This window comes from Trichechus manatus, unplaced genomic scaffold (assembly GCF_000243295.1).
Source record: "Trichechus manatus latirostris isolate Lorelei unplaced genomic scaffold, TriManLat1.0 scaffold00002, whole genome shotgun sequence".
Classification (NCBI taxonomy): Eukaryota; Metazoa; Chordata; class Mammalia; order Sirenia; family Trichechidae; genus Trichechus; species Trichechus manatus.
The window spans coordinates 21982447-22005065 of record NW_004443938.1 but is presented as its reverse complement, the minus strand read 5'-3'; the positions used below and the strand labels follow the sequence as shown (position 1 = coordinate 22005065).

Below are 22619 nucleotides of genomic sequence, written 5' to 3'. Positions count from 1 at the left end.
AACTAAGAAAATACATACAGACAGACTTTAGTAAGAAATCCTAAGAGCAAAAATATGTATAAGTCATACAGATTGTCCTGGTATTTCTCATCTAACAAAATTCCGTTTACAGCAGGAATAACAACACTGTGAAATCAGATTTAGAAAAATCACTTTAAAAGAATGGCTGTCTCAAATATGTGAGGAATTTCAATCACAAATTTAAGCCTCTTGGATTAGGAGTGACAGAAGATCAGGAGTCAACCTTTGAACTCTAATCATATGATAAAAACAATAATGATAGTACCATAATAATATCTCAAGACAACTAGTGAAGAGATCTACATAGAATCATAACACAGATTAATCTAAAATGGGTGTTTACTTATTCTGATTTCCCTTTTTAGTATGATTTGATTATTTTCAGCACATTTTTCTCCAGTACATTATAAAAAAGAAATCAGAAGGAGAAATAATTAAAGGGAGATGTCTCTGACACTTTCAAATAAGACCTGTGATGAATAAACCCACACGCCCAAAAACTTACTGCAAGTAAAAAGAAATGTTTCAAAAGCAGATCATGAGGTAGGACCTAGAAATTTCTAGCTTATTTTTAAATGTTGTAAGATAATGTGCAAAACCCAGAAGGCAACCCCTGTTCTAATTTCCATATAAAGAGGTTATGTACATCTACACTGTATACTACAAATAATATTTTTCTTAATTTACACAAGTTTATTAAAGGAAATTGAGAAAATCTTGAAATACTAAAATAAGATGCCATAATCAAACGTACTTTGTTTACTCACTTTTTAAAAATTGGTAACACATTTAGCTATAACAAGAAAAAAAATACTGGACCACAATATTTTAAAATAAACACCAAATAGATAATCAAGTATAAAAATGAACATTTTAAAAGGTGTTACCCGCATCATTTCATTCTCTAATTGTTTTTTACGATGTAGACGTTGCTGGTGAGATTTGAGTACATTTTCCACATGTTGCTCCATAAAGAACTTAAATGCCTGAGGAGAGTAACTCTGAATACGAGATTCCCTTCGCTCTTCGTCCTTCTTGTTTTTCCTAACTGTAATAGGTGAAGTTGTAATCTGTTTCTTTTCTTTATCCCCACTATCAACATTTTCATAACTTTTTTCACCCTCATCTTCCTTGGGCAAGCTAGGCTGATCCTCTTTGCTAGATTTATTTATTGAGTCATATGGAGGAACAGATGGGTTTTGGTGTAGCAGATGTTTTGGATAAGGTGGTGGTGGACCTTGATAGTTTGGAGCTTCAGCAACAGGTGGCATAACAGTCATATTTGAAGTGGTACCCTCAGAAAAAGGACAAGGTTGAACAGTTTGAATTGGCTGTGGTATCCAAGAAGGGTGCGTTGGTGCTAAAGCAGTCTGTAGCTCTGGTTTTAAAACACGAATGCTTTTCACAGGCTGTTGAATAGGAGCTGGTGTAATAGCAGTTACTGTCGTAGCTGAAGGCTGAGAATTAGTAGAGTGACTTGTTCTGTTTCCTAATGGGTTATTAAAAGAATTTGACCTCACTGGTATGTTCGGTTGCCATGTAGGGATTTCATGTCCACTGTTTGGGGATGACTGGGCTGGAGCAGAAGATGACTGAGGCCAAGCTGTTTGTAGTCCAGGTACATTAATGTTATAAAGTTCCATATTATGACTATTCCGGTTTGGCACCATCATAGACTGAGGAATATTTCCATTTGTATATGATGAAGGAGCAGCAGATCCCCCTGTTTGTAAAGTTGAAGGGCTCTGTCCATTAGTTGGGGTCAGAGGATATGGAGGGGGTGGTTGTCGATTCACAGCACCAGCAGGGACAACAGTTTGGTGTATCATAAAGTCAGTCTGACCACTACCATTCTGAATTCCAGGCCTCCCTGGTGGAAAGTTAAATTTGTTAGAACTCTGCATGATGATTGGCTGTCTGCCAACAGGAACTGAACTCATGCCTCTCTGTCCCTGATTAGGTGGATTCATTGGGGAAGTGTTAAGGGGTGGTGGAGGAAAGCCCTCCTGCCATGTCCCAGGTGGAACCGGAGAAGGAGAGATTCGAGACATTACATATTCCATGTTCCCAGAATAGCGCTTTGTTTGAGAGTTTGTTTCCCATGAAGGGGGAGGTGGAGTTGTACCTCTTGGAGGGGGAGTCTGGCCTCTTGGAGGTGGTGGAGGAGTGACACTCCTTACTTGAGGTGGTGGCAGGGGATTCACTCTCTGTCCATTGCTAGGGTGACCTTGAGCAAATGCTGCTATGCCAGATCCCGACAAAGGTCTTCCTACATCTGTCTGCGAGTTAGGACTTTCAGAACGATATGCCACGCTTTCTCCTAGTGGTGGGCCATGTCTCTGAGGAACTAAGGATTCTTTAGAACCTTTCCAGCTTTGTTTACGGTTAATTGATTGTTGTACATTCCCTATGGTGACAAAAGAAGGAGAAAAAAGAAAAAAAACAAACAAACATGTTTTTAACCTCTTATTTTTGAAAAATTTAGCTTGGAATTTTGACACTACTTAACGATCTCCAATTGTCTTTCAAGAAGTATGAAAAATCAAATTTCAGTATGGGATTTCATTTTTACTTTTTAAAAATTTTGACTTGGTAATACATTTTCAAGGTTCAAAATTCAAGAGGTACAGAAGGATACCCACCCTTGTCCCTCAGCCAACCAGTTTCCTTCCTTGAAAGGAACAAATATCAATAAAATATTTTAGATTAGATTAGTGTTTTAAAAAATCAGCTGCAGTGGATGAGAACGGGTAACAAATATCAGTAAAATATTTTAGATTAGATTAGTGTTTTAAAAAGCCAGCAATAGTGGATGAGAATAAGTAATAAATATCAGTAAAATATTTTAGATTAGCGTTTTAAAAAACCAGCTGCAGTGGATGAGAATAGGGATATGGGTAGATTTGATAGGAGATACAGTAGTTCATGGAGGTGATGAAGGTAATGTGGACTACGGAGATGGCAGTAGAGAAAGTTAATGAATTAAGAGGGATGGGAAGGTAAAACTTATAGTTTGGTTACAGATTACATATGAGAGACGGTGATGGAGAGGAATGACTCTTAGGCTTTCGCCTTAGGAAAAAACAGGTGAACATTCATTAATATTGGAGTGGAGAAGGTCTTCCCGAGTATGACAAAGGTTGAGAACATACAGTATGTAAGACTGACAAACATAGATACATAAAACACTTGTCACCATGAAAAACAAAACAAAACAATAAAGAAACCCCACAAAACTGAAAGGTCAACATTATCGTGGGAGAAAATATATTCAATCACATATACAAAAAAAAAGTAGTAAACGTACATAACGGATGGTCTAACACTCTATCTTCTCTAAGCTGGGCAGCGTTCAGTGTCTGTGACTTCAGGGAAAAGTCATCACCCTGCACAAGCCAGACAAATCCTCTACCCACCAGGCTCAGTCTTACCTTCCTCAGATAGTCAGCTGAGGCTAAATGTACCATAACACTCACCCAGCCCTGATCATTAAAAACAGAAGTCTCTTCAATCCAAGAGTACATGGCCATCCCTGCTGTTCTGTGCCCCTCATAAAGCTCTCCATGTTTTGACTCCCTTCCACCTCACAAACCCTTGCACTATGCCCTCTAGGTTGCTGTTCCATAACCAGCAAACGCCCCATCACTAATCTCTTCTCCAACTTTTCCCGCTGTCTCCTTAAAGTTGGTTACCATCTGTTGACACTACTTTCCTTGCAGCCCTTTTAAATTAAGGTTTTCTTTAAAAATAAACTGGGCCAAAAAGTGAAGTTGTGTCTTTTTTGCTCTCCATCTATGCTTCCAAGCTATTATCGCTCCTTCTAACTCTTTTTTTAAAAAGCCTGCTTTGTCATTTTTGTCTTTATTATCAACCTTTGGTGATCTATTTCATACATGTGACTCAAACATGCATATGACTCCAGCTCATACCTATATATCCAGCTCCCTACTTGACATCTCCACTTGGATAACTCAATGACCCTAACTCAACCTTATATCTAAAACCAGGCTTAAGATCTTTCCCCACGAAATTCTGTTCTCTTTCAGCATTTCCTTTCTCAGGTAGGCTATCACCATGCATCCATTTTTCTAAGCCAAAAGCCTGAATCATTCCTTTTCATCACCATCCCCCATGTGTAACCACCAAGTCCTTATCAATTTTATCCCTTCCGTCCCTCTTAATTCATTCACTTTTCTCCATTGCCATCTCCATAGTCCAAATTACCTTCATTACTCCATGAACTACTGTATCTCCTATCAAATCTACCCATATTTCCTCCCTTGCTCCTCTCTAATCCATTCTCATCCACTGCAGCCATTTTTTTGAAACACAAATCCAAATCATGTCATTACCCTGCTTGAAACACTTCAATAACTTCCTGCTGCTCTTAGGATAAAAACAAAATCAATGAAACAGTCCTGCATAGTCAGGCCCCTATGTACTTCTCCAGCCATATCTCATACTCTCGTTTTCAGTGCTCCGGCCACAGTGATCTTCTTGCAAGACCCTGCCAAAGCGGCCATACGTAGGATGTGCTTCCTCATTAAGCCCACCCCCAGTAACCCTTGTCTTTCTTCAGATAGCAGCTCTATTATCAGTTTCTCAGGAAGGTTTTCTCTGATCTCCTTGATTAGATCAAAAATCCCTCTATTATATGAGCCCATAGTACCATGTAACTCTCTCCTTCATCCACACTCATCCAGTTGTAATTCTACATGTATTTGTGTTATTATTTGATCTGTTACTAGAATGTAAGTGCCACAAAAGGGCAAGAACTTTATATCCAAAGCAAAACAAAGGGTCTGAAATACTAGTTGATCAATAAAAAAGTACTGAATGAAAAGGGGAATGAATAAACAAATAAATAAAGACTTCTCATAAATCAATAAAAAAAGACAAACACAAGATTAACAAAAAAATATAAAATGGTAATCTAAAAATAAGTAAAAAAAATGTTCAACCTCATGAGTAACTGAAAGAAATATAAACGTAAAATGAGATAGCATTTCCTCAGCCACCAAACAGTCAAAAATGATAACACCCAGGGTTTATAAATATATGCATTCACATATTAAACTGATAAGAAGAATATAAATTGATACTACCTTTCTGGACAGTAATATGTATCAAAATCCTTAAAATCTTCTAAGTCTTTCAAAATTTACTTTTACAAAATCACCAGGAATGGAAAATAATTTAGCCACAAGGTTATTTACTACAGTGCTCTCTATAACGGCAAACAATAAATGGAAATACAGCAAATGTCCAAAAATGGGGGACTGCTTAAGTAAAGTATATGATACATTTACTTTAATGTGGCTATTAAAAGTATTTTGTAGAATATTTAATAATATGAAAAATTATGCCTGGTACACTAAGTGACTAAAGTAGATCGCAGTATGACCCCACTTTCTGCTTAAATAACAAGAACAAAAATATACACATATAAACCCATTATACAGGAAACAAGACTGGGAAATAAAACATACCAAAATACTGTGGGTATTAACAGTGGTGTTTTCTTTTTGCTCATTTACTTTCTAAATATTCCATGATAAGCATGTCTTACTCTTATAATAAGAAATTATAAGAAGAAAAAAGAGTAGTTTGAATGATGATATTTGTAGAAAAGAAGAGATATTTCAGTTGTAGTATAACCAGTGAAGTAGTTCTCAACCTAGACTGCTGCTTATCGGAATTATCTATAGAACTTTTAAATGTGAAAGCCCCACGCCCAAATTCATATTGGTATAATACCACAGCGTTATTATTCTAAGTTGAGACTTTCACTTACTGGGGAGCTTTTAACAATTCTAAGACTAAAGATTTGATATACTTAAGTATTTTAAAACTATACTGTAAGAGACTAGGAAAGAAGTTTGATTAATCACCTGGTTTCATGCTGGCATTAATAGGTCTGGCAGCTGCTGCAGCCATCTGCTCCCGTCGAGGATCTTGGTAACTCATTTTACTAATGAATTCAATTGCTGCTTCTATGCTTCTGTTATTAGTTTTCTGAAGAGCTTGTATAACCATATCCTGATATGAAGTTTAAAAAAGAAAAAAAATATTAAATCTTACAATTAATAAGAGGGAAACAGCACTATGAGTTCCATTAGAGAAATTCTTAATTATGAAGAACTGGCCCCCAAACCATAATACCAATATCCTGTTTGTAACTACTATAAAAATCCATATAATCTCAAATTATTAAAGAAAACAAAATAAATCCATCTTTATGTAACTTATTACTGTTACTTTCTAGGCAAAACCTATTCCTGATACAATCACAGCAATATCATTGTGATTATTTCTCATTCTTATATAGAGACTATTAGATTTTTAAAGGTAGGTATCAATCAAAATACTAGAATCTATTTTTCTTGTATTGTCAAAGCATTTGATTAAGCACTTTTGCTACCATGTATGCTAGTAAAAGCGCTATGTAGTTCTGGTTCCTATCCTCTTAGAGCTTACATTTTCAGAGAACTGTATTTACAGGGACACAAATATAGGACAAATGGTAGAAGAAAAATACTTAGACAATATATGATTATGTGATGATGAATTCATGGCGCTAGGTGGAGTAATGGAAAAAGCAGAGGATGTGGAGTCAGACAGATCTGGGTTTGAATTCCACCTCCTCCACTTTAACACTGTAAGACCTCTGACAAGTTATTTACCATTTCAGAGCCTCAGTTTCTTCATCTGTAATAAACTCATAAAGCACACAAGCACAGTGTCTGGAGATCAACGTTTGTTGTCCTGATGTCCTATTCCTTGTCCTTTATGTCATATGAAGACACATATATAGTGTCACGGGGAAATGTTATATGGAGACCTACATTATAAAGTGTCATGGGGAAAATATATTGACATGCATTTTACAAGAATATATATGCTCCTGTAAAGATTACAGCCTAGGAAACCCTATCGGGCAGTTCCACTCTGTCCTATAGGGTCGTTATCCATCAGAATTGACTCAATGGTACATAATGACAACGACGACAGTGACTAACGACCATCTTAGCTAGCATACCTAGGTAGCATATATATTCATATATATAATAAAGCACATGGGGGCACAGTTACGGAAACTTCCTAGACATAACCAAACACCTCACAGAATTGGTTTACTGGGTTAAAGGGCTTGGGACCATAGTCTAGTGTGACAACTCGGTCAACTGGCAAAACATAGTTCATAAAGATAATGTTCTACATCCTAGTTTGGTGAGTAGTGTCTGGGGTCTTAAAAGCTTGTGAGGCTAGATGAGAAGGCAAAAAGGGACAGGGGCTGGTTGAATGGACATGGGAAATCTGGGGTGGAAAGGAGGAGTGTGCTGTCACATTATAGGGAGAGCAACTAGGGTCACATAACAATGTGTGTATAAATTTTTGTATGAGAAAATAACTTCAACTGTAAACTTTCATTTAAAGCATAATTTAAAAGAAAAAAAAAAGCTAGCAAGCAGCCACCTAAGATACAACAATTGGTCTCTACTCATCTGGAACAAAAGAGAATGAAGAAAACCAAAGACTCAAAGAAACTACTCCACAGGACTAACAGCCCACACGAACAATGGCCTCATCTAACCTGAGACCAGAACTAGGTGGTGCAAGCTACCACTACTGACCATTATGATCAGGGACACAATAGGTCCCACATAGAATGGTAGAAAAATACAGAACAAAAATACCTTAAAAAAGGCCAGACTTAACTAGACAGAGACTAAACAAACCCCTGAGACTATAGTCTTGAGATACCCTTTGAATTTAAAACTGAAGCCACTCTCAGAGGTCACCTTTCATCCAAATAATAGATTGGCTTATAGAATAAACAATATCACCCATGAGAACTGTGGTCCCTTAAATAATAAACTACATGAGACCAAAGAGTCAACATTTACCCTAAAGCAAAGCAGAGAAGGTAAGGAGGGGCAGAGAAGTTAGATCAATGGAAACAGAACAAACAGAATGGGAATAATGAGAATGCTGACACATTTGAAAAATGTAACCAGTGTCACAAAACAATTTATACAGAGATTGTTAAATGAAAACCTAATTTGCTGTGTAAACTTTCACCTAAAACACAATAACCAAAACCAAACCCATTGTCATTGAGTCGATTCTGACTCATAGCAACCCTACAGAACAGAGTAGAACTGCCCCATAGGGTTTCCAAGGTGGATTCAAATTGCTGAAATTTTAGTTAGCAGCCTAAGCTCTTAACCACTGTGCCACCAGGACTCCAAAACACAAGAAAATATTATAAAAAAAGACAGAGGCAGCTACTTACTTGCACTAGACGATTTAGTATTTCAAACATTATTTTAAAATGAGAAATGGCAAGACAAACAACCCAATTAAAAAACGGGCAAAGGACTGGATTAGATACTTCTCCAAAGAAGATCTACAAACGGCCAATAAGCACATGAAGATGCTCATTAGACACTGCTCTTGTTGTCGTGTGCCAGCAAGTCGATTCTGACTTATAGCAACCCTATAGGACAGAGCAGAACTGCTCCATAGGGTTTCCTAGGCTGTAATCTTTATGGGAACAGATTGCCAGGTCTTTTCTCCCACAGAGCCACTAGTGGGTTTGAACTGCCAACCTTTCGGTTAGCAGCCAGGTCAGCAGCCAAGTGCTTTAACCACTGTGCTACCAGGACTCCTTCATAAGTCATTAGGGAAACGCAAATCAAAATCATGAGACACCACTCCATCCCCACTAGGATGACTATTACCAGAAAAAAACAGAAAAATGAGTGTTGGGGATGTGAAGAAACTGGAACCCTCCTGCACTGCTGATGGGAATGTAAAATGGTGCCGCCCTATGGACAACAGTTTGGCGGTTCCTCAGAAAGTCAAACCCAAGAATTACCATAAACCAAAACCAAAACCCGTTCCCACTGAGTCAATTCTGACTCGTGGATGACTAGAACTGCCCCACAGGGTTTCCAAGGAGAGGCTGGTGGATTCAAACTGCTGAGCTGTTGGTTAGCAGCCTGAGCTCTTAAGCGCTGTGCCACCAGAACCTCCAGAACTACCACAGGACCCAGCAGTTCCACTCCTAGGTATACACCCAAAGAATTGAAAGCAGGGATTCAAACAGATACTTGTACACCAACATTCACTGCAGCAATATTCACAATAGCCAAAAGGTAGAAATAATCCAAATTTCCATTAACAGATGAACGCATAAACAAAATATGATATATACATACAATGGAGTATTACTATTCAGCCATAAACAGAAAAGAAGTTCTAATAGATGCTACAACATGGATCAACTTAGAAAACATTATGCTGAGTGAAATAAGTCAGACACAAAAGGACAAATATTGTATGTTCCCACTTACATTAAATATCTAGAATAGGGAAATACATAGAAACAGAAGTTTGTTAGTGGTTACCAGGAGGTGGTGGTGGTGGGGGAGTGGGGATTATTGCTTAAGGGGTACTAAGTTCTGGTTTGGGATGATGAAAAACTTTTGGAAATACAGTGGTGATGGCTGCACAACATGGTGAATGTTAATTTATATGACTGAATTGTACACTTAAAAATGGTTAAAATGGCAAATTTTTTGTTGTATTTTACCACGATAAAAAAATTACAAAGGAAAAAAAAAAAGAGAGAAATGGCTTATAAGAATGATGGGTGAAGAGACAAACGATCTACTTTTGTGAAATGACTGTGAGACCAACCAAAGAAAGGTTGTGCAGACTTGTTATCTACCTACGATTCACTCTCCCTTTCTTGGAAAAAGTTACTGATTTTGTTGAAAACAGTTTTCTTTATAGCTATAGTGATCACATGATAGTTTTGACTAATGAGACATAAGGCAAGGGTTTCTGGAAGAATTTTGCTATCCCTGATTTAGGTGCCGCTTCTTCCTATCTCCTGTTTCCTAGACAACGGATATGGTACCTGTACTACTTCATCTTGCTAACAAGAAGGAAAATTTAAGAGAATCTTAAGAGTCCTATGCTCTGGCATCTTTAAGAGGCTAAAACAATGCTAGCTATATAAACTGAATCACTACCTTGTTTAAAGCATTATTATTTACATTTTTGTTTAAAACAACCAAACTCAATCCCCAGCTTATACAAAAGTAAAGTGTGGTCACATTTTATGGCAACGAAATTTTGCAAATTTAAAATAGTGAAATACAAATAAATTAGTAAGTCTTACTTCATGTACAAATTTTAAAATACAAATCACTCAAAACTAAAATTCACTGGGGAGTGCTTAATTTTAAAACTGGTAAAGTCAAGTGAACTGTGACGGTCTGTATGCTACTACCACATGACAGTGTCACTTCACTTGGTAAGACAATTGGCACTCACTATACGTTTTCATATTATAGGAGCCTATATTCTTATTAGATGCATTGGAATTTCAGCCAGTGATTTTGGTGATTTTTATGCTGGCTTTTATTTTTTAATATTCATTGCTATTTTAAAATATTTTTATATCTCTAACAATGTCACCCAAGAGTTCATTAAGTGAGTGTGTTAGTGCCAGTGTAAATGAAAAGCACCCTTAAATCGATAACTTTAGAAGCCCTGTGTGATAAGAAAATATTATGTCCACATTACTATGCTTTTGTTTATCATGCTTATAAGCAAAAATATACTCCAGTGACTGAAATCTGTGTGCCCAAAGAATGCACCAGTCCTACTTAACATTTAGTTCTATGGGAAAATAATCTTGAACTAGCTGAGCTTTGAATTTTAGAGTAAAAAAAATAAAAAGCTAACTGCCTTATACTTGCCATACTTAAAGGAACAGAACAGGGCTTATGAAATGATAAAAAGAATGAAGTGAAGCTGGGTAAGAATTCTGAAGTACCAACTTAGGATCAATACGTCAACAGATTGACGTATTGTTTATATCACCATGAGGATAAATAATTGTTGTTATCATTATGTGCCGTCGAGTTGGCTCTAACTCATAGTGACCCTAGGTACAACAGAACAAAACAATGCCCAGTCCTGTGCTATTCTCACAATCGTTGCTATGTCCGAGCCCACTGTTGCAGCCACTGTGTCAATGCATCTCATCTAGGGTCTTCCTCTTTTTGGCTGACCCTCTACCTTACCAAGCATAATGTTCTTCTCCAGGACTGGTCCCTCCTGATAACATGTCCAAAGTATGTGAGATGAAGTCTTGCCATCCTCACTTCCAAGGAGCATTCCGGCTGTCTTTCTTCCAAAACAGACTTGTTCGTTGTTCTGGCAGTCCAGGATATATCCAGTATTCTTTGCCAACACCATAATTCAAAGTCATTGATTCTTCTTTGGTCTTCCTTATTCATTGTCCAGCTTTTGCATGCATAGAGGCAACTGAAAATACCACAGCTTGTGTCAGGTGCACCATAGTCCTTAAAGTGGTATCTTTGCTTTTTAACACTTTAAAGAGGTCTTTTACAGCAGATATGACCAATGCAATACGTCATTTGATTTTTCAACTGTTGCTTCCATAGGCGTTGAGTGTGGATCCAAGTAAAACGCAATCCCTGACAACTTCAGTATTTTCTCTGTTTATCATGATGCTGCTTACTGGTCCAGTTGTGAGGATTTTTTTTCTTTATGTAAATAATACCATACCTTTAATATTTGTATAAATGAGGATCAATAAATGTCTAAATGCTTCAAGTAAAGCAACCTTGCTTAATCAAAAAACCAAACCCACTGCCATCAAGTTGATTCTGACTCATAGCAGTCCTATAGGACAGAATAGAACTGCCTCATATGGTTTCCAAAGCTGTCGATCTTCCAGGAAGTCAGCTGCCACATCTTCCTCCCATAGAGTCACCGGGGGATTCAAACCACCGGCTTCTCAGTTAGCAGTCCACCGGCTTCTCAGTTACCAGTTAAGCACTTAACCATTGTGCCACCAGGGCTCCTAACCTTGCTTAAGGAGTTATTAAATGTTATAAAGTGACAGTTTTGAAATGTGTGATTGTAATAAAGCTGACATATCTTTGCTATGCAAAGCCAATTACTGTTATTACTGCCAAGAGACGAAGAATAGGGCATTGACCAATGCCTTAGAGTTCTTAAAAATACCTTTGTTAGAAATAATTTTTAAGTTCTTTAAAGGTATGAATCAGGTCTGGTATGACTATCCTCCTTGATGGGTTCATTCATACTAAGAGCTCCATACCTACTTATGTACTGAAGTGACTTATCTGACATAACACATTACCACTGTAGGGCCTTTGTTGCCATATGATTTTTTTTTTTTTAATTTTAAATTTTATTTTGTTGTTGTTATTGAGAACTTACATAGCAAAACATACACCAATTCAACCGTTTCTACATGTAGAATGCAGTGACACTGATTACATTCTTGTGCAACCATTCTCACCCTTCTTTTCTGAGTTGTCCCTCCCTTATTAACATAAACTCAATGCCCCGTAAGGTTCCTAGCTAATCTTTCAAGTTGCTGTTGTCACTTTGATCCCATGTAGATAGTTCTTAAAATAGCATAATGCTCAAAGCAGACATTTTTCACTAGTTATCTAAAGTATTATTTGGTTTTAAGAAGACTTCGGGGGTATTTTTAGTTTAAGGTTTAAAGATTATCTCAGGGCAATAGTTTCAGGGGTTTGGCCAACTCCCTTGGCTCCAGAAAGTCTGGAGTCCATGAGGATTTCAAATTCTGTTCTACATGTTCCCCCTTTTGATCAAGATTCTTCTATAGAATCTTTGATCAAAATGTTCAGTAATGGTAGCCAGGCACCATCCATTTCTTCTGATCTTATGGCAAAGGAGGCAGTTTTATTAATGGAGGCAACTAGCCATGAGCCCTGGTGGCACAGTGGTTAAGTGAAACAGCTGCTAACCAAAAGGTCAAGAGTTGAAACCCACCAGCTGCTCCTTGGAAACCCTATGGGGCAGTTCTACTCTGTCCTCTAGGGTCGCTATGGGTCAGAATTGATTTGAAGGCAACAGGTTTGGTTTTGGTTTATCCATAACCTCATCCTACTCCTGACATTCCTTCTTCCTCTGTTGCTCCAGGCAAATAGAGACCAACTATCATTTAGATGTACATAAGCAACCTCAGTAGCTATTCTTTTTTGTCACTGTTGTAAATTTACCTGGCACACTTTTGCCAATTCAACTTTTTACAGGTGTACAACTTATTGACAGCAATTACAATAATCAGATATGCAACCCTACCCTTAATTAATGTAATTTTTCCATCACCATTAATCCTCCCTCCGCCCTGGTAATCAGTAATAAACTTTGGTCTCTATACATTCTCCCTTTCTTGTCTTTTTATATAAGTGAAGTCATACAATATTTGTCTTTCTGTGACTGACTCATTTCACTCAGCATAATGTCTTCAAGCTCCATCCATATTGTAGAATTATCAAGACTTACAGCCATGTGGTTTTTATAAATTCTCTCTCCCTGGAAATATATAAAACGGAAACATCAATGATTTGGCTGTTTCTTTATTCTTTGTCTTTTGGTTAAGGGATTAGGAAGAGACTGCTCTGGAGAACCTCCAGTGACAACCCCTTCTTCCTCGCCATCCCCCCTCTACTTTCTGATGCAAATTCGGTATTTTCAGAGCACTGAAGTATAAAAGAACATTTCAAGATCTATCCTGAAGTTCAGCACTGTCAGCAATAGGATAATATCCATACGGTTACAAGGAAGGCCAGTTAATATGACTATATTCAAATTTACAAACCATGCACTAAGGCCAAAGATGATTTTTACCAACTTCTGCAGTCTGAAACTGATCAAACATGCAATCAAGATGCATTGATAATTACTGGTGATTGAAATACAAAAGTTGGAAACAAATAAGAAAGATCAATAGTTGGAAAATATGGCCTTGGTGATAGAAACAATGTCAGAGATCACATGATAGAATTTTGCAAGACCAATGACCTATTCATTTGAAATACCATTTTTCAACAAATAAACGGCAACTACACACATGGACCTCATCAGATGGAATACACAGAAATCAAATCAAATACAGTGCCGGAAATGGAGATGACTACATCAGATCACAAAATGGAGGACGACTTCATCACTATATAACAGCCAAACTACATCATTACATAACTGCCAAACCACTAAGAATCATGGCCCAGCCATGACTGGAGGTCCCTCTGGGGAATGCCAGCCTCTCCTCCTAAAACAGAGGAAAGCTGGCCTGTGCTTCCCCTGAATGCCAGCTCATATATATGCAGACCCCACAGAGCAAGTAAAGAAATCTCAGGCAAATCGAAGGGCCAACATCTTGCCCCAAAGGAGGCTCGCTGAGTATGGGTTTTCCAATTAAAAACGTGATTGCAGAAACAGAGACGGGAAGGGAGTAATAACCAGGGAGCAGGGACTGAGCCCTCTGGTGGGCAGACTGATTAGTATACAATATCTTGCCTGAGTGGTGGTTCTCACTGGAGGACAGACTGACCACAGCGTGTTCTGTGGTGTGTCTGAGAGAGACTGAAAGTTGAACAACAAGATGGAACTTTCAAATCCCAATTAAACCAAAGAAGGAGAAGGAGCTATCACAGAGAGGGAGAGTAAACAGTAAGCAAAGGCTGAAAGCTCTGTCCACCTAACAGTTTCTTGCAGAAAGCAGAGTGGGTAAAAACATCAAATACTGGGGAAAACTGGGAAAGGGTAACACCCTCAAAAATTCCAACGCTCCAACAAAAAATTACAAGACAAAGAACAGAGAAACAATGGTCCACCCAAATGAATATGACAAAAGAAATGAAAGCGCATCTAGGAATGTTCAAATAATGAAAAAAATAGAAGAATATAATAATACAACAACATTAAACATAATTAAAGAACTAAGGGAAAACACAGACGAAGAGCTAAAAGAAACAAGGAAAATAATGGAAGAACAAAATGAGGATCTTAAAAAAGTGACACTGCAATTGAAAGGGACAATAACTAAAATGAGAAACAGAAAGACTTACCAACACATTTAATCAAGCAGAAGAAGGAATTAGTGAATTCAAGGACAAAATAGTTAAAATTACAGATGCTTAAGAGCAACAAGAACAGAGACTTAAGAAGGCTGAGCACAGTTTAATGGAATTATGGGACAACAACCCCAAAAAACCAAACCTACTGCCATCGAGTCGATTTCGACTCATAGCAACCCTAACCTATAGGACAGGGTAGAATGTTTCCAAGGCTGTGTATCTTTACAGAAGCAGACTGCCACTGTGCTGCTACTGCTGGTGGGTCTGAACCACAGACCTTTCGGTTAGCAGTTGAGCACTTTAACCACTGTGCCACCAGGGCTCCTTTTGGACAAGAGACCTAATATACGCATCATAGGAATTCCAAAATGAGATGAGAGAGAAAGAGAAGGGGCAGAAAGAATATTTGAAGAAATAATGACAGAATATTTCCCCAATCTAACAAAGGACCAAACCCACCACTGTAGAGTTGATTCCAATTCACAGTGACCCTACAGGACAGAGCAGAATTGCCCCATAGGGTTTCCAAGAAGTGGCTGGTAGATTCAAACTGCTGACCTTTTGGTTAGCAGCCTGAGTTCTCACCACTGTGCCACTATGAATCTACAAATCCAAGAAGCTCAAATAACCCCAAGCAGAATAAACCCAAAGAAATCTACACCAAGACACATCATAGTTACGCTCCGAAAAATTAAAAGATGGAGATTAATCAATGTCATAAAACAATATGTGCACTGTTTAATGAGAAGCTAGTTCTGTAAACCTTCATCTAAAGTATCATTTAAAAAAAAAATTAAAGATGAAGAGAGAATCTTGAAAGCTGTGAGAAGCAAACAGTCACATACAAAGGATTCCCCAATAAGATTAAGTGTGGATCTTTCCTCAGAAACATTGGAGAATAGAATGCAACAGAATGATATATTTAAAATGCTGAAAGAAAAGAACAGTCAACCAAGAATACTATACTCAGCGAAACTATCCTTCAAGAATGAGGGTGAAATTAAAATATTCCCAGGCAAACAGAAGCTGTGAGAGTACATATCCATCAGATCAGCCCTACAAAAAAATACTAATGGGAGTTCTGTAGATGGAAGGGAAAAGACGCCAGAAAGTAATTCAAAGCTATAGATAAAAAGAAAGATCCCTAATAAAAGCAACTGCATGGACAAGTATAAAAGGGCTAGTAATAATGTATTTATGCTTGATAACTCTAAATGTTTTGTCCTCCATATTTTTAAATAATAAACATATAAAAGGCAAAAATAATATCATGTTATAGGGCACATCAAATATAAAGACATAATTAGTGATAACAACAACAAAAGGGGGGGAAGAGGAATGGTATAGATATAGAATTTCTTGTATGTTACTGAACTTGGTACCAACTTACTGTAGAATGTTATAAATACAAGCTCTTAAATGTAATATTCATGGTAACCACTAAGAAAATATATAAAAGAACACAGACAAAAGGAAAGAAGAAGGGAACCAAAATGGCTCACTAAAATCAACCAAAAAAACACAAAAGCAAGCAGTACTAAAGGGCAAAGAAGGCTTAAGACACACAAAAAACAAATAACAAATGGCAGAAGTCATTTCTTAACAGTAATTACACTGAATGTAAATGGACTAAGTGCTCCAATCAAAAGGCAGAGAGTTGCAAAATGGATTAAAAAACACAATTCAAGTATACACTGTTTACAAGAGACACATCTTAAACCTGAGAACACAAATAGGCTGAAAGTGGAAGGATGGAAAAAAATATTCCATGCAAATAATAACTAAAAGAGAGCTGGGGTAACAATCTTAATATCAGACATAGTAGACATGAACACAAAATCTATCAGAAGAGCTAAAGATGGACAGTTTATAGTCATAAAAGGGTCAATTAATTAAGAAGTTTTAACAATCATAAATATATATGTACCCACCATCGGGGCACCTAAATTATATAAATCAAACACAGAATTGAAGAGAGAAATAAATAGTACTACAATCATAGTACTTCAACAGACTTCAATATACCACTTTTAATACTGGACAGAACATCTAGAAAGAAGATCAACAAGGAAACAGAGGACCTGAATGACACTATAAACTAACTAGACTTAACAGACATATACAGAATACTCCACCCAAAACAGCACAATATATGTTCTACTTCAGTGCACATGGATCATTCTCCAGGATAGACTACATTTTAGGTCACAAAGCAAGTCTTGATAAATTTTAAAAGGTTAAAATCATACAAAATATTTTCTCTGACCACAACGAAGTGAACCTAAAAATCAATAATAACAGAAAAAAAACCTGGAAAATACAGAAACATATGGAAATTAAACAACACACTATTCAACTACCAATGGGTCAAGTAAGAACTCAAGAGATATCGTAAATTTTTTAGAGTAAAATGAAAATGAAAGCACAACATACCAAAACTTAGGGGATGCAGTGAAGACAGTGGTCAGAGGGAAACTCACAGCAATACATGCCTACATAAAAAGAGAAGAAATATCTCAATTAAGAGCCTAACTCAACTACTCCAGGAACTAGAAAGAGAAGGGCAAACTAAGCCTAAATCTACCTGAATAAAGGAAATTCACAAAGATCAGAGCAGAAATAAATAAAACCAAAAACAGAAAAATAGAGAAAATCAATAAAACTAGATGCTGGTCCTTTGAAAAGATCAGTAAAATTAACAAACTTTTAGCTAGACTGACAAAGAAAAGATGCAAATAACCAAAACAGAAAATGAATGAGGGGATGTTACAACTAACCAGATAGAAATAAAGAGAATTATGACAGAATATTATCAACAACTGAATGGCAACAAACTGGAGAACCTAGACGAAATGGACAAATTCTTAGAAGCATACAACCAACCCAAACTGACTCAAGAGGAAATAGCAAGTCTTAACAGACCCATTAACAAGTGAAGAGATCAAATCAGTGATCAAAAATCTCCAATTTCTGGACCACATGGCTTCACTGGGGAATTCTACCAAACATTTAGAGAAGAACTGACACTAACACTGTTTAAACTCTTCCAAAAGATAGAGAAAGAAGGAATACCCCCAATCCATTCTATGAAGCAAACATAACCCTGATACCCAAATCAGACAAAGACACCACAAGAAAACTACAGGCCAATATCTCTTACAAATACAGATGCAAAAATCATCAACAAAATACTAGTGAACAGAATCTAACAGCATATTAAAAGAGTTATACACCATGACCAAATGGGATTTATTCCAGCAATGCAGGGATAGTTCAACATTAGAAAATCAATCAACGTAATACACTACAACAATTAAACAAATGAAAAGAGCCATATGACCACCCCTATGGATGCAGAAAAAGCATTTGACAAAATACAACATCCTTTCTTGATGAAGACTCTAAAGAAGATCGGAATAGAAGGGCAATTCCTCAATATGATTCAGGGCATATAGGAAAAGCTAACAGCCAACATTATACTTAATGGAGAAAGACTGAGAGCTTTCCTCTTGAAACTGGGAACCAGACAAGGATGCCCGCTCTCACCAATTCTATTCAATATTGCATCAGAAGTCCTAGCCAGAGCAGAAAGACATGAAAAAGAAATAAAAAGTATCCAGATTGGAAAAAAGAAGTAAAATTATCTATATTCGTGGATGATATGATCCTATATATTAGAAAAACCCAAAGGGCCCACAAGAAAACTTCTAGAGCTAATAGAGGAATTTAGCAAAGCTGCAGGGTACAAGGTCAACAAACAAAAATCAGCTGGATTTCTATACACCAGCAATAAGAAATCTGAAAGGGAAATAAGGGAAACAATTTCATTTACAATAGTATCTAAGAGAATAAAGGAACTAGGAATAAATATAACCACGGACGTGAAAGACTTACACAACGAAAACTGTAAAACACTGCTGAAAGAGATTAAACAAATGGAAAGATATTCCATGTTCATGGATTGAAAGACTTTATATTGTTAAGATATCAGTACTATCAAAAGCAATCTATAGATTCAACAGAATCCTAATCAAAATACCAAAAATCTTCTTTACAGAAATAGAAAAAACAATCTTCAACTCTACATGGAATGGCAAGAGGTCCTGAGTAGCTTAAAAAATGTTGAAAGAGAACAAAGTAGGAGGACTCACACTTTCTGATTTTAAAACATACTATACAGCTACAGTCATCAAAACAGTCTGGTACTGCTGTAACAACAGACACATAGATCAATGGAATAGAATTGAGAGTCCAAAAATAAACCCACATATTTATGGTCAACTGATTTTTGACAAGGGTGCTAAGTCCATTCAATGAGGAAACAAGAGTCTCTTCAATAAATGGTGCTGGGAAAATTGGATTTTGACATGCAGAAAAATGAAACAGAATCCATGCTTCATACCATACACAAGAACAAAGTCAAAATGGATTAAGGACCTAAGTGTGCAAAGTAAAACCATAAAATTCCTAGAATGTTGTCAGGCCTAGCTTTCAACAATGGATTATCTAATATAATAACAAAAGCACAAACAGCAAAAGACAAAATAAATACATGGGACCACATAAAAATTAAAAACTTTTGTTCATCAAAAGACTATCAAAAAAATGAAAAGACAAGCTACAGACAGGGAAGCTGTCTTGGGAAACCATATGTCCGACAATAACCTAATAACCAGAATTTATATAAAACTTCGACAACTTATCACAAAAAGACAAATAACTCAATCATAAAATGGGCAAATGACTTGAATAGACATTTCATCAAAGAGGACATTCAAATGGCCACCAAATACATTAAAAAAATGCTCAGCATCATTAGCCACCAGAAAGACACAAATCAAAACCACAGTGACATACCATTTCACTCCCACTAAGACGGCTTAGATAAAACACACACACAGAGAAAATAACATATGTTGGCAAGGATGTGGGGAAATTGGGACCCTTGTTGGGAATGCAAAACAGTACAACTATTGTGGAAAACAGTGTGGTGGTTCCTCAAAAAGCTAAAAATAGAACTACCATACGACCTAGCAATCCCAGGTATATACCCAAGGTATATACCCTAGGTATATACAGATAGATAGATAGATATACTAGGTATATACCCAAAAGACTTAAAAGCAGAGACTCAAAAACAGACTTGTACACCAATGTTCACTGCGGCAATATTCATAATAGGCCAAAGGTGGAAACAACTTACATGCCCATCAACAGATGAATGGATAAACAAAATGTGGTACTTATATACAATGGAATACTACTCAGCCAGTAGGAGAAATGAAGTACTGACACATGCTACAATACAGATGGGGCTTCAAGACATTATTATGCTGAGTGAAATAAGCCAGTCACAAAAGGACAAACATTGCGTGACCTCACTTATATAAAAACACAAGAATAGGCAAATATATGGAGATCAAAGTTTATTAGTGGTTACGGGGGTTGGGAAGGAGGTTATGGAGTACTGAGTTTCAGTGAAGGTGATGGAAAAAATGGATTGATTAAAGGTAGGGTTGCACAGTTGATTAACATTATTGCTGTCAATAAGTTGTACACCTGTAAAAAGCTGAACTGGCAAAAGTAGTGTGACAAATATATTCACAACAACAATAATAAAACAGTAGCTGCTGAGGCTGCTTATGTACAACCAAACACCTCATGGGATTTGGTTCCCTGGTTTGGAGTCATAGTTTCACGGGACATCCCAGTTAACTGGCCTAACAATATGTTCAGTGCTCCTGTTCTACCTCCTCATTCACTGAGTGATCCCTGGGGTCTTAAAAGCTCGCGAGTGGCCATCCAAGGCACAACAACTGGTCTCTATTCACCTGGAGTAACAGAGGAAGGAGGAGAGTCAGGAATAGAAAGAGGATATGGAATGTGTAGCTAATAACTTCCATTAATAACCACCTCCTTTGCCATGACCAGAACTGGACAGTGCCCAGCTACCATTACTGAACATTTTGGTCAAAGATTCCATAGAAGAATCCTGATCAAAAGGGGGAAAATGCCAAACAGATTTCAAATTATCACAAATTCCAGACATTCTGGAGCCATGGAACCCCTGAAACTATTGCCCTGAGATAATCTTTAAACCTTAAACCAAAAATATCCCCTGAAGTCTTCTTAAAACCAAACAATAGTTTAGCTTACCTCGTAAGAAAGGTCTGCCTTGAGCATTACAATCTTTTAAGAACTATCTATGTGGGGTCAAATTGGAAAGGTTAGATAGGAATCTCGGGGCAGTGAGTTTATGTTAACGAGGGAAGAACAACTATGGTGAGAATGGTTACATAACTTAAAGAATGTAAGCAACGTCACTAAATTGTACATGCAGAAATGGTTGAACTGGTGTATGTTTTGCTGTGTATATTCTCAACAACCACAAAATAAGTAAAATTCAGGGGGGAAAAAAAACAGGAAAGAAAGAAAAGACCAAAGGAAAGAAGAGACTCTGAAACTTGCCCTTGAACATAGAGTAGCTAAAGCAAATGCAAGAAATGATAAAGCAGAAGAGCTGAAAAGAAGATTTCAAAAGGCGGCTCAAGAAGACAAAGTAAAGTCTTAAAATGTGTAAAAACTTGGGTTAGAAAACCAAAAGGGAAGAACACATTTGGTAATTCTAAAGCTGAAAGAACTGAAGAAAAAGTTCAAGCCTTGAGTTGCAATACTGAAGGATTCTATGGGCAAAATGTTGAACGATGCAAGAAACATCAAGAGAAGATGGAAAGAACACATAAAGACAACGTACCGAAAAGAACTGGTCATCGTTCAACCATTTTAGGAGGTAGGATATGATCAAGAACCGATGGTACTGAAGGAAGAAGTCCAAGCTGCACCAAACATACTAGTGAAATACAAGGCTCCAGAATTGATGGAATACCAATGGCGAGGTTTCAACAAACGGATGCAATGCTGGAGGGACTCACTCGTCTATGCCAAGAAATCTGGAAGGCAGTTACCTGGCCAACTGACTGGAAGAGATCAAAATTTGTGCCCATTCCAAAGAAAGGTGATCCACAACGCTAGAGGCCCTTATACACGGCATTAACAGGATACAAACCATAACTAACAACACACAAATTCCAGAAGCTACACAACTGGGATCTTCTAAAAATTAAACACTAATGCTCATCAAAAGACTTCACCAAAGAGTAAAAAGAGAACCTACAGGCTGAGAAAAAAAATTTGGCTATTACAAATCCGACAAAGGTCTAATATTGAAAATCTATGGGAAAACTCAATACCTCTACCACAAAAAGACAAATAATTCAATTAAAAAATGGGCAAAAGAAATGAACAGACATTTCACCAAAGAAGACATTCAAGTGGGCAACAGACACATGAGGAAATGCTCACGATCACCAGCCATGAGAAAAATGCAAATGAAGACCACAATGAGATACCATCTCACCCCCAGCATTACTGGCAGGAATCAAAAAAACAAAAATAACAAATGTTGGAGAGGCTGCGAGGAGATGGAACTCTTATGCACTGCTGCTGGGAAGGCAAAATGGTACAACCATTTTGAAAATGATATGGTGCTTCCTTAGAAAGCCAGAAATAGAAATACCATATGATCCAACAATCCCACTCCTAGCAATATACCCTAGAGAAATAAGAGCC

The 22619-nt window shown here is 37.1% G+C and overlaps 1 protein-coding gene across 3 annotated transcripts in view; it reads right to left on the bottom strand.

The window, feature by feature from the left end:
• LATS1 (large tumor suppressor kinase 1) overlaps nucleotides 1-22619 on the bottom strand; it is a 46908-nt gene that overhangs the window by 10524 nt on the left and 13765 nt on the right. For 2 of the 3 annotated variants that reach the window (XM_004368836.2, XM_023729142.1), the window contains exons 3-4: nucleotides 5913-6060; nucleotides 909-2428 (exon numbers count right to left, since the gene is read on the bottom strand). In XM_004368836.2, the coding sequence (XP_004368893.1) occupies nucleotides 909-2428; nucleotides 5913-6060 (1668 nt within the window). Of the gene's footprint in view, nucleotides 1-908; nucleotides 2429-5912; nucleotides 6061-17423; nucleotides 17483-22619 lie in introns of all 3 variants that reach the window. The other variant, XM_023729144.1, reaches the window with a different exon arrangement.